The sequence below is a fragment of the Physeter macrocephalus genome, chromosome 1 (genome assembly GCF_002837175.3).
Source record: "Physeter macrocephalus isolate SW-GA chromosome 1, ASM283717v5, whole genome shotgun sequence".
Lineage (NCBI taxonomy): Eukaryota > Metazoa > Chordata > Mammalia > Artiodactyla > Physeteridae > Physeter > Physeter macrocephalus.
In genome coordinates this window covers 93,925,396-93,937,690 of record NC_041214.2, presented here as the reverse complement: position 1 = coordinate 93,937,690, position 12,295 = coordinate 93,925,396, and the positions used below count along the sequence as shown (strand labels likewise).

The following is a 12,295-nucleotide window of genomic DNA, read 5'->3' as shown; positions in this document are numbered from 1 at the left end:
GGCCACAACAATGAGAGGCCCGCGTACCGCAAAAAAAAAAAAAAAAAAAAAAAAAAAAAAGAGTACATGGCTGCGAGCTCAAGTGGATGGGATGGAATTTTGATGGAAGCTGCCTTAAGTATTAAGAAAAAAAGAAAGAAAGAGAGGAAGCAGTCAAAAAATCAACCCTGAAGTGCCAAGAGACAATGGAAAACATTAAAAATATAACACTTTCCTTAATGAGATTTGTTAATAGTTTCTTGAATCTAACCAACCAGGATTTACAGACTGGCACTAATAATGACAACCACCATTTCTCAAGCTAGGGACACCTGATTCTAGAGGTCTACTACTATTCCAAAGGCTTGGCTTCTTCAACTATCAACATAATTTGTTATGCAATCACATACTTTAAATATATGCTGAATTAAATCCTTGTGCTTGTATTAAATCAAAAAGCACCATGAAAACTCAGTTTGTTTTTTAAATTTCATTTTAAAAGTTCAACAATATTTGTACGATTTCAGCCCTAAAGTCTACTAAAGTGGATTCATGTAATTAAAAACAGTAAATACCATTACTTGGCTTTGTTTGCTATATGTTGTTGCAGCTAACAAGGAAAAAAATTCCACTGCAAAAGCACCATTAACTACACGATAAAATGCTGAAAGTAATATCCAAATTGCTAGGGCTAATCTACCTTTTCATTTATTATTATTAAAACACTGATTAAAAACTTCCCAAATGTTACCAGGGCCAGATACCAAGAGATTGTATTGATAAAAAAAAAAATCCTTAATAATCTGGAATCATGAAATGAAAGCTACATCATACCTACTCCTCACATATCCTGAGTTTACAGCCTTCTTTCTGCACCACTTCCTCCGTTTTCATGCCTCAGCACTTCTTGATTTTGCCTCTTTCCCCACGATTTTGCCTTGGGAATTCTGGGAGAGTACTTTCTGCTCTTCCACCTCAAGCAGGAAATTGCTGCTGGGGGAACTTCCTATGAGGGCTAAGCTTTTCCCTGCAATGCATGGGGGCAGCGGGTGGGAGAGTGTAGTACAAACAGCTTGGGAGAACACATCCCAGACCTTGGGCTACAGAGCCTTGTGGCAAGTGAACCTATGGCATCCTCACTCCTCAAATGTGCATTCCAGTTCACAGAGCGATTTCACACACTAGCTGGCAATTCCTAAACCTGCAGTAAAACAAACCAGGGATTCACCTCATCCATCAATGGACTACAGCTGCCTTTTGAGGGCAACAGCAGGGATGGAAGGCTGTTTCTCAGCCAGGACTAAATCAGCCAGTGAAGGATCCTCCCTCAAACTCAAACCCTGGAGAACATAATGCATTAGAAGCAGATCTGGAGTTCAAGATGAGCTCCACCAGTGGAAGGACCTGGGTTCGGATCCTTCCTGAGAACTAGCTGTGAGACTTTGGGCAGGTTACCTAGTCTCCGGAACCTGTTTCTTCCTCTGTAAATTGTGGACAACAAAACTGACCCTACAAGGTTCTGGGAAGTTTTAAAAGAAATGAGGCATGCAGCCCAACCAATGTCTGCTATATAAGAAGTACATGGCAAATATGAAGTCCTTGTGTGAGATAGTGGTTAAGAGCCTGGGGTGTGATGCCTGACTGTGTTCAAATCCCACTTCTACCATTTAACAACTTAGGACACTAGATAAATTACGTGACCTTTCTGACTTAGTTTTCCCATCACTCAAATGGAGTTTTATTACAACACAAAGTAGATATCCAAAAAATATTAGCTATTTTTATTTCATTGTGAGTAAAAACAGCATGTGTTTCCAGATCAACCAAAAGTGTGGTAGTGAAGTAAATGAGAGTTCAGTATAATGTGTATTTTTTTTTTTTAATCGTGAAGACCTTGCAGGCTTTTATGACTTTTCTGGGCAGTCAAGCTGTGATGCTAAGGGTGGGGCTAAACTGTAATATGAAGAAAAAAAATTCAAAGAAGGAGAATAACCACCCACCAGGGAGCTATTTCTTTTGTAATGTACATTCCATTTCTTCTCCCTCATGCTTTTTAATTCCTTCCACATTTCCTGCCATAATTATCAAATGTTTGGTTTCTGACCTCACTTTTCTGGAGACTAGAGCCCAGGGAATTTAGAATTGTTTATTTTCTGTCCATAAACCTTTGAGTTAATGGAGGGGCTTGTGAGCGAAGGGTTTGTTGGTTTGTTTGTAGTGTCTCAGGAAGGTCACTGGAGTTGAAAAGAAAACATTACCCAAAAGGCGCTGAAATACTTTGACTGGAAACGCAGAGCCCTCAAAGAGCAGAGCAATGGATCACTCATACTTGCGCAACGCCAGTTTAAGAAAAAAATTGAGATTTTTTAAATGCCGTTATTTGGCTCTGATAATAACGCAAAATCCGAGGGCACTTTACAAAATAAGAAAAAAACCCCAGAGAATCATCATTTTACTTTATAAAAGAGAAAAAAAAATATCCCGCCCTAAAAGAAGAATCTCTTGAGATCTCCCGACCCCCCTCCCCCAGGAGACAGACTCGGAAGGGAAAAGTCTCCAACTATTCTCAATTTCCTCTTAAGTGAAGGAAAGAACTCAGGCGCCTTTTTGAACTCGGCTCCTGCTCTTGTTGCCGCTTGCATCCCAATGGGCCCCGCTCGTCCTCTCTCCCCCTCCCCACTCTCCCTCCATATTAGCCGCGGGGGGGCTCCCGCTGACGGCCCAAACTACTTTTCCTGATTTTAAGGTTTAAGTTTCGTAAGCAGCATTTCTGCTCCGAGCGCCCCCCTCACCCGGCAGATGGAAACTCCCAGTCCTACCCGGGGAGAGCATCCCCGGGACGCACGCACCGCCCGCGCGACGCGCAGACCCCAGTGGCCCCGGCGCCTGAGTTCGGACCTCCTCAGAGGCTCACCTACCTCGGCGTGGACCCAGGCGACCACCACCAGCGCAAGCACGAGCCAGCGTGTCCACATCTGCGGAAAAGACAAGAACGAGAGTGAAGGCACCGGGCCCCGTGTCGACCCCGGAAACTTCCTCGTGCCTCGGAGGCTCGCTGCCTCCGCCCGGCCACCCTCGGCCGCCCAGAGGGGTCGGGCCAGTGCGCTCGGCTCCGCGCAGCGCACCCCGCTCTCACCATGGTCCCGTTCCGGTCTCCGGAGGGCGCGGGGGCAGGCGGCTGCAGCGAGCTCTAAGGGAAGGTGGGAGCTTCGCAGACCGCCAGACTCAGAGGAAATCCGACCTGGCCTCGCCGCCCCTTAAGACCCCTCCTTCCCCGACAGCCTGCCCCCCAGCTCCTCCCCATTCTCCTCCCCCTTCTGCAGCAGCGGCCCCCGCGGCTCAGGGTTCCGCTCCCTCCTCCCAGCCCTTCGCTACGTCCTGGAGCCCGCGAGCGTCCTGGCGCCGCCGAACCCCTTTCCCGAAACCCAGGCCCCTAGTTTAGCCCCCGGGACCTAGAGGCCGGGGCACAGAGGGGGTGGTCCTGGGGGACACTGCAACAAAGGCGGAGGGGGTGTGGGTGTGGGGAGCCGAAACCCCACCCCCGGGAGGGGCCGCTGGCTTGCTGCAGCTCGGGCAGGCTGCGAGTGCGGGCTGCGGCGGTGGCCAGGTGGGGCGGTAATGCTGGGGGCCCTGGCTCGCCCTGGGGCGGGAACCTGGCGGGAAAGGCCCTGCGGCGTGGGGAGCTCAAGTCGCCCCCTACGGCTGATAGAGAGAGGGCCGGAGGTGCAGAGGGACCCCCGCAGCCCCAGGTCCAGGGCATCACTGTCGCCAGAGCGCGAGGAAGGGGGCGCAGGGCCCAGAATACCAGCCAGCCTGAGGAAAGCTGCTTTGGGTTCAACTGTGGATTTCCTGGGGGTGGGGGGGAGGTGGAGGCCATCCTCCTCTGCTGAGAAGATCCTGATTCCAGCGTTTGCCTACAGCCTCATCCCGTCCTTCCCTCAAGCCCAGGAGCGACCGTTGTCCCCCTGCTCTTCTCCTTCCAGCTTCACCTGTGTCCCTACTTACACCCCGGTCATCCCGGGCACCCTCTATGTTCATACTTCACATCTCCACCAATTTCTTCTCAGAGGTTCTCAAATGTGTGCTGCGTCTTTGACAGTGTTGACGCCACAAACTGCTCCCACTGTAGCTTTTTTCCTACTGTGCGCCCGGTGTCCCTGGTGTGGAGAGCCAACCAACTTGACACCTCAGACTTAACGTGCCCAAGGCTGAGACCCACTTCCCACCAGCTCCGGGCCTGCTCATCTACCTCTTTCAGAGTGCTCCCTCAAAAACGTTATCTCTACTCAGACCCCAGTTGTGACCATATCCTGGCAGTGTTTCCTTTGAGATCTGTTCATCCTTTCACCCCCATTCACATTTCCACTTCCCTAGGCCAGACCTTCATCCTCCCTCACTTAGGAATTATAGAAACCACCTCTGGTTCCCTCCAGCTCCAAGTTCTGCCTCCCCCAGTCTCCACTGCAGCGCACTGCCGTATTATCTCTACATAAACACTGTCTTCCTCATGCTCTTCCCCTGCTCAGAAGCTTAAGCACTCTTCCCACGTCAAATCCAAAAGCCTTTCTTGTAAGTCATCCATCTCACCTTACTTAAGCTACTTATATGTCCTCTGCTCTAATCAGGCCATCTTCTCATTGTCCTCTGAACTTGTCATAGTCACTCTTCTACCATGGTTTGTTGAGTGCCGACGGTTGTGGTCTTAGGGGGCTTCAAATAACACCCATATTGCCCATGCAAGTTCAGAATCCATTGAGATAGCTGCAGGAGTCAGACTGGTGGAAAGCAAAATGTCAGCCTGTCCCTGGTAAAAACTGGAATGGTGGCAGTGGCTTTAGATCTGCAGGGACAAGGACCTACTTGTACTTCACCCCAGAACTGAACATACCCCACCAGTCACAAACAGAGTTGGAAAGTCTGCTTGTATAAAACTGACTGCAGTTTTACAGTTTCTGGAAAAGCAGAAAATAGATCTTCCTGGGGCAGGCCTGCTTCCCAAACTTGAGGGGTCAGAGGCACACATCCCTAGTTCCTCCTTCAAGCTTCCCAGTCAGAAAATGCACCCCTGCTTCCTCATTATGGAAGTAAGAGAAGTAGGGAATAGGCATTCCCCCACCAGCTACCCTGTCCCAATCTCTGTGCTGGGACTGAAGGGCACTATGTTGTACAAGTTTTGCTTCTGCCCTGTAAGAACTCACAATACTTTTCATCCCTGGCACATGCACTGCACCCTCTCAGAATCTGGCATGGTCTCCTCTCTTCCTTCTTCCTTTTGTCTATTCAAATTCTGTCTTTTTAAAAAAAAATTTCAGGATCCAAGTAAAGTTTCATTGCTTTTCTAGTACCTTTTCTGGCAATAACTTGGCATAGTGGAAAGCACATGAGGTTTGAGGTCAAATGAACCTGGCTTTCAATCTTGCTGCCACCTTTTACTGGCTGTGTGACTTTGTCAGATTACTTAAACTCTCTGAACCTAGGTTTCTGCATCTGACAATAATGCCTTGCAGGGGGTTGTGAAATTTAAATATGGCATCTTATAGAAAGTGCCAGGCAGGTAGCAGCCCTCCATAAATGGTAGCCATTATTATTTCATTAATCTGCTTTGCATCCAAATTGCAGTTGGTATTATATGCCAGGTACTAACCACAAGAGCCAGGTGTTATTTAATTATCACAACAAACTGAAAAGTATTTTTTTTAATGTGTCCACTTTCCAAGTAAGGAAACTGAAGCTCAGAAAAATTGGGGTACTTTTCCGAGGTTAATAGTTGATTACATAGACTTACAACTTGGCATCTTACTGCATATTGTTATACGGTGTCTGACACTTGTTCATATAGTTGTTAGTCTTGATTCTTCAGCCAGATTTTAAGTTGCTGAGGGCATAAACATTGTTTTTCATGTCTTCATTCTCTCCACATTTGGAGCACAATTGATCAATTTGATTATAGCAAAATTAAAGATTCCTGTTAAACAAGGGCACCACAGAAAAGTGATAGATTAGAAGGAGATGTGTAATATCTAAAATGGACATAACTGCAATATATATGTGACCCCTGCAAATCAATAAGAAAAAGACAGGAAACTCAGTAGAAAAATGGTCAAAGGGTATGAACAGGCAGTTTCTCAAAAAAAAAGGAATACTGAATGGCCAACTAGTAGAGAAAAGATGCTCACAGTCACTGGCATTATTTAAACTACACAACAACCCTATAAAATCAGTATTATTTTATTACCTCCATTTTACAGGTAAGGAAACTTAGACACAGAGAGTTTAAGTAACTTGTCCAAAGTTACAAGTTACATAACTTGTCCAAAGTTACACAAGAAATGGTAAATATTACTTTACACTCATTACAGTGGAAAAAATTAGAGAGTTGGACAATGCCAAATGTTAGTATGTGCATAGTGTAGTCTTTCTGGTATACTGTAGTGATTAAGAGCATGGGTTTAGGAGCCAGGTTACCTTGGTTCAAATTTGCCTTGGTAGTAAATCTTGACTTTATTACTTACTGAGTAACCTTGGGCAAGTTACTTACCTCTGGTCTCAGTTTCCTCATTTGTAAAATGGGGATAATAATAATACTAACTCCATAGGGTTGTTCTGCAGATTATATGTGTTAATATTTGTAAATTACTTAGAACAGTGCCTGGTACATAAGCTTATAATTAATGTGTGCTGCTAGGGGAATAATTCAATGGAAGGACCTTGCAGATACCAATGATAATTCTGTGCTACAGAGTATGGTTAACTTGACTCTCTATAATAAACACAAAACAAAACAAAATTAACCGACAACAATAACAACAAAACAAAGGAGTTGATAGCTGTATCAGTGAGGAATTTTTTGGTTACAGATGACAGAGAGGCCAACTTAAATTGCTTATGCAATTAAACAGAATTTATTCACCTAGTAGCTGAGAGATCCAGGGGTAAATCTGGCTTCAGGAAAGCCTTGCTCCAGACTGCAAATAAGGTCAGCAAGGATCCTGTTTCTTGCCATCTCTCATCTTTACCTTCAGCAATCTTATTTCATCCCTGGGTTCCATATGGTGGCTTCTGAGAGTTCCAGTTTATGCTCTCAGGGTGGTAAACTGGCTGCAGTGCCAGCCTCATCACGCCCTTGGACCACCCCATCTGGGTGAGGGAGACAGCCTCTTTGGGGAGCTGCTACAAAATCTTAGGGTTCACTTTTTTAAAAAGAAAGCCTAAATTGAATTTCTTGACATCTCCATACCAGTCACTTTGATTGGAGTCTGGGCTGGGCTAATTAATGAGGACCCACCCAAAAGAAAATAAGGGTAATGTTGACAGGAAAAGCAGGAATGAATGCTGGGACCAAGCCAAGAATGTCCGCTGCAGCAACGAATCACCAACCTACACTGTGAAACCAGCACTCTCCAAAGTTGGGGTGCAGGGTCCCCAGAGGGCATGGGGAAAAAATATTAGAATGTCTATTTTTACTTATTTCCAATCTAAAAATAGAAATTAACTTTGCAAATTTGTAGATAGACTCTGTTGCCCATATTTAGTCCCTATGTCAGACAGTCACGAGTTATGTCCTGTTGCCAAACACCATGAGGAGAGAGTGGGCCTTCTCCCCACAAAGGGACTGATGGCATCGTTTCCTTTAACATATTGTGTTATACTGCAGTGTGCCCACTTAAATGGATTTACATATTATATGATCTAGTTTTAACTAAACTAGATTAAAAACATTTTAGGAACAGAACCATAAATTGAGGATAAACCTTCTTCCTATTAATAAGAAAAGGGCAGAGCTGACATGTTTCCTACTTCTGAAAAGAGCTCGCTGACTGACACATTAACAAGATAAAAATAAATGACTTAATTAGATCTGACAATGCGTCAAACACAAAAGTAACAATAAGACTATGTGAAATATGGATTCACATTCATTATTATTAGTGATATCCTCATCCCTAGTATGCTTTGAGTTATTTGTTAGGAATATTGTACTTAGGATTACCAAGAACTTTAGAAACCAGGTATCTGGAACATAAAGACATTGAGACAGATACCTGTCATTTTTTTGGGGGGGTGGGGTGATGTTCGAAGATATGCAGTACTCAATTCAGTACTTTAGAAAATTTCAATTTGATATTAAATATTTAGAGACACTCTTTTAGATTTCTTACATAATAGCAAAAGACATACCTTGAGGGGGAACAATTATCTTCCTGATCTAATCAGGAATAGTAGAAATAGTACATGGAAAACAATATAATGACAAGCTAAAATGCATTTTTGGTCAGCACACGCCATTGGAATTGGCAAAAAAAATTCAAAAAGCCACACACACACACACACACACACACACACACACCCACACACACACCCACCCCTGAATATCAGCAGGAAAAACAAGTATTAGAGCAAATTACACCATCCATAGTTGCTATATAGTGATGAAAATATGGATGCCTCAAATGTTTCATTGCTTATTAAAGACTGGCTAGATTGTTTCAATAATGAAATCAACAAAGAACTGCTTTTTGTGTGTGAGCAACTACAGAAAGCTATAGTGCTGGAAAAGATACATTCTTAATAATAAATGACTTCTTTAATGAAAGCAACATCTTCTGCAAGAACTGTGTATGTGAAGCCACAGAAGAGTGGCTGCTTTGAACAGAGTGGAAGATGGATTCAGGGTAAGTTTCCGCGGCTACCCTCACAGGTGGAATCCTGTGCTGCACAATTCACAGATGAGCTACTGCAGCAAAGAGACTGAGGCCAGCGCTGCATAGCATGCTGTAGAAAGTCACTGATGTGGTTTATTTTATAAATTAACATAGAGCAGAATTTTTTTTTTTTTTTTTTTTTTTTTTTTGCGGTACGCGGGCCTCTCACTGTTGTGGCCTCTCCCGTTGCGGAGCACAGGCTCAGCGGCCATGGCTCACGGGCCCAGCCGCTCCGCGGCATGTGGGATCTTCTCAGACCGGGGCACGAACCCGTGTCCCCTGCATCGGCAGGCGGACTCTCAACCACTGCGCCACTAGGGAAGCCCCAGCTTGAGTTTTTTGATCATAATTGAAAAAAGTCCCAACTGATCATCAGGCCATAAATATAATTACAGACTGTTTAAAACAACAAAATAGTTAGCATATGCAAATGCGACAGTCCTTTAAGCCTAATCTTTGTAAGAGGTGTGAAGTATCAAAGCTGGGAAATGGAAATGGTTTTCGCAAACACTTTCAGAAGAGCAGGTGTTCTGTCCACTGCCCTAGGCTGCTTCCTCCGTTTCCCAGCTTGCTGCAGACATGGGGATGTGTATCATTTAAGATACCTTTAACACAAGTGATTAAACTCAACTTATACTAGCCTAGGACAAGAAAGAACTTATTGGCAAAAAATAAGGTCTCAGAGACTTGAATGGGACTTGTGGTAGGCTAAAAAAATTCTCCCCCCGAGACTCCCACAAAGATTTATTTACTTCCTAATCTCTGGAACCTGCAAATGTTACCTTTTAGGCAAAAAGGTGAATATTACTTATATGGCAAAGATGTGATTAAGTTGAAGATCTTGAGAGGAGGATCTTATCCTTGATTTTCCAGGTGGGCCCTAAATGCAATCGCATGCATTCTTATAAGAGATAGGCATAGGGATATTCAACACAGACAAAGGAGAAGAGACCCACAGAGAAGGCCATGGGAAGTGGAGATGGGAGATGGTACAGTCGCAGGCCAAGGAACACCAGGGAATGCTGGCAGCTACCAGAAGCTGGAAGAGGCAAGGAACAGATTCTCCTCCCAGAGTCTGCACAGGGAGCACTGCCCTGCCCACACCTTGATTTCAGTCTTCTGGTCTCCAGAACTGGGAGAGAAGAAATTTCTGTTGTTGTGAGCCACCAAGGTTGTGGTAATTTTTTAATGGTAGCCCCAGGAAATGAATACAGTATTCAATGCTATAAGTACTTGCTCGCTCTCTCTCTTTCTCTCATCAGACTCTCAGCTTATTCTGCAGTTTTAGTTTCTCCATATGGCTGACAAGATGGCTAGTGCAAGTCCCCAAATTGCATCCTCCCAGCTTTGGTATCACAGCAAGAAGAGAGTGTGTATTTTCCTAAGGTCATGTACATCCAACCCAGGGAAGCCATGTACATCCAACCCAGGGAAGGATTCTGATTGGTCCTGTTTGTGTCATGTTCCCCGCATTGCTACCATGTGCTTGGACAAAGCATATTGTCAAGGGGGTGGTCCCGTGCTAGGCTGTATTTGGGTCATGATACCATCTCTATAGCAGGCAGCACATTCTGATTAGCAGCTTCCCAAAACACATGGTATGTGGCAGGAGGTTCTTCCCAAGAAAGGACACTGGGCGGACTAAAACAACAAATATCCACCACAAGGCAGGCGGCCAGATTCCTGGGCTCTTTCCCAGCTTGGGACACCATGAGGACATGTAGGGTTATGGGCAGAGGAACAACAGACTTGTCTCTGGGACATGGGACATTGGATAGTCCCTCCCCTAATCCAGATGAAGGAGTAAACAACTGCCTTTGGAATTTATGTGGAGACTGGAAAAGCTGCATGTTTGATCCAAATGATGGGCCCACCCTCCTATATGTTCCAGTCAGAGTGGGACTGGTCTAGGTTGGATGAGAGGGTGGCCTCAGTGGTGCCATGAACTTAATTGGCAGTCGCAGGTTATGGATAGGTTGGGACTCTCCTGAGAGGACCCCTGGGGATAGGACTTTTTCATGGCCAGAGCTCAAGGCTGAAGAGAGCCCTTCCTCATTCTCTGGCAATTTCATTTCCCTCTCTTTTCCTCCTTTTAATCTCCCTCCCTCTACTACCCTCCCTCCCTCTTGTTTCTCTCTTCTCTCCTAACTCCCACCCTTGGGATAAGAAGCAGGAGGCTAATGCACCAGCCATGGGCTTTGTAGAAAGCAGTTTATGATTTTTTTTCCCCACTGAAAAGCAATGCCTTCCCCTGCCTAGTTTTGGTGGAACAGTCTATTATCAGCATAATCACTGACATTTATCATAAAACCTCACAGACTGAGATTCTTTCAGGGTCTGGGCTACTCCCCGGGAGTCAGACCCTTAGGTATTATTTTTAATGCACCAGCAAAACCTAAAAATGGAAATGAATAAATGCAGCTGGTTAAAGGAACTGACCTGCACATGAAGGTCATGCAATAGAAGAACTTGGTTCATTTAGGATGTGTGAACGTGGCAGAAAATGTTCATGTTTACTGGCTTTTCATGGTAAATAGAAATGCTGCCATTAACCTGCTGAATACGACTCTGAGTGAACCTACCAGAGATGCTGCCTGGAAGCCCCCTCCAGCTGGGTCTGCCCCCTTGATGTTTCTTCTTTGCCCACGTTAAATTTTTAGGCACTTATGGCTTCTTCCAAAGAAAGCTGACTCTTTCAAGTTACTGACTTAAATAGCTGTAATGGGTGTATGGGGGAGGGGAAGGAGGGGAAGGTAATATCTCTTCCTTGCAGATAGACGTACAGTTTATTTTTTAATGTGAGGAAATGGTGCTACTTCACTATGAGTGGAAATCTGTGGACCAGATTGACTGTGTGTTGCGGGATCCCCAAGATCACTCCCAGTTCCATGATTTGCTAGGAGGACTAACAGGACTGGGCACATAGTTGTGTTCACAGCTATGATTTATTATAGTGAAAGGATACAAAGCAAAATCAGCAAAGGGAAAAAGCACATGGGACAAAGACCAGAAGAAACCAGGTGCAGGCTTCCAAGAGTCTATTGCCATTAGAGTCACTCAGAATGCACGTAGTTCTTCCAGCCCCAAATTGGGACAAGTGTGAAATATTGTCTACCAGGGAAGCTCATTAAGACCCGTAACCAGGACTTTTATTGGGAGCTGGTCATATAGGCACACTCTGCTTGGTCCTACCAGAATTCCAGAGTTTTAAAAGGAAAGCAAGTGTTCAGCATAAGCCATACTGTTTGCACAGATTAGGCACAATGAACCACTCCCATCGTTTCTGGGAATGGTGGGAACCCTCCTGAAATCCAAGTTTCCTGATGCCAGCCATGGACCAAACTTGCAATCAGGACTTTCTAAGGATAGCAGTCTCAGTCCTGCTATGTTAACTCTTTAATCTCCACAATTTGCCAGTGTCTGTAGCTTTTCCTGCTTTAAGGAAAACTTGAAGTTATAAAACAGAACTTATTAAACATAAATTGGGAGATACACCATGAAGCCTCCAATGTCTGTCATGCTCCCACCTTTCTTTCAAATTGGATTTATATATCATGTGTTTATCCTGCTATCCTGGCCATAAATGATGAAACAAGAGATTTCTCCTTGAGCCA

The 12,295-nt window shown here is 44.7% G+C and overlaps 1 protein-coding gene across 1 annotated transcript in view; it reads right to left on the bottom strand.

Annotated features, from left to right (window-relative positions):
* FSTL1 (follistatin like 1) overlaps positions 1–3,242 on the bottom strand; it is a 51,629-nt gene extending 48,387 nt beyond the window's left edge. The window contains exons 1-2 of the mRNA XM_007104840.4: positions 3,116–3,242; positions 2,898–2,954 (exon numbers count right to left, since the gene is read on the bottom strand). Coding sequence (XP_007104902.1) covers positions 2,898–2,954; positions 3,116–3,118 — 60 coding nt within the window. The 5' untranslated portion in view covers positions 3,119–3,242. The remainder of the gene's footprint in view (positions 1–2,897; positions 2,955–3,115) is intronic.
* Between the last annotated feature and the right edge of the window lie 9,053 nt (positions 3,243–12,295).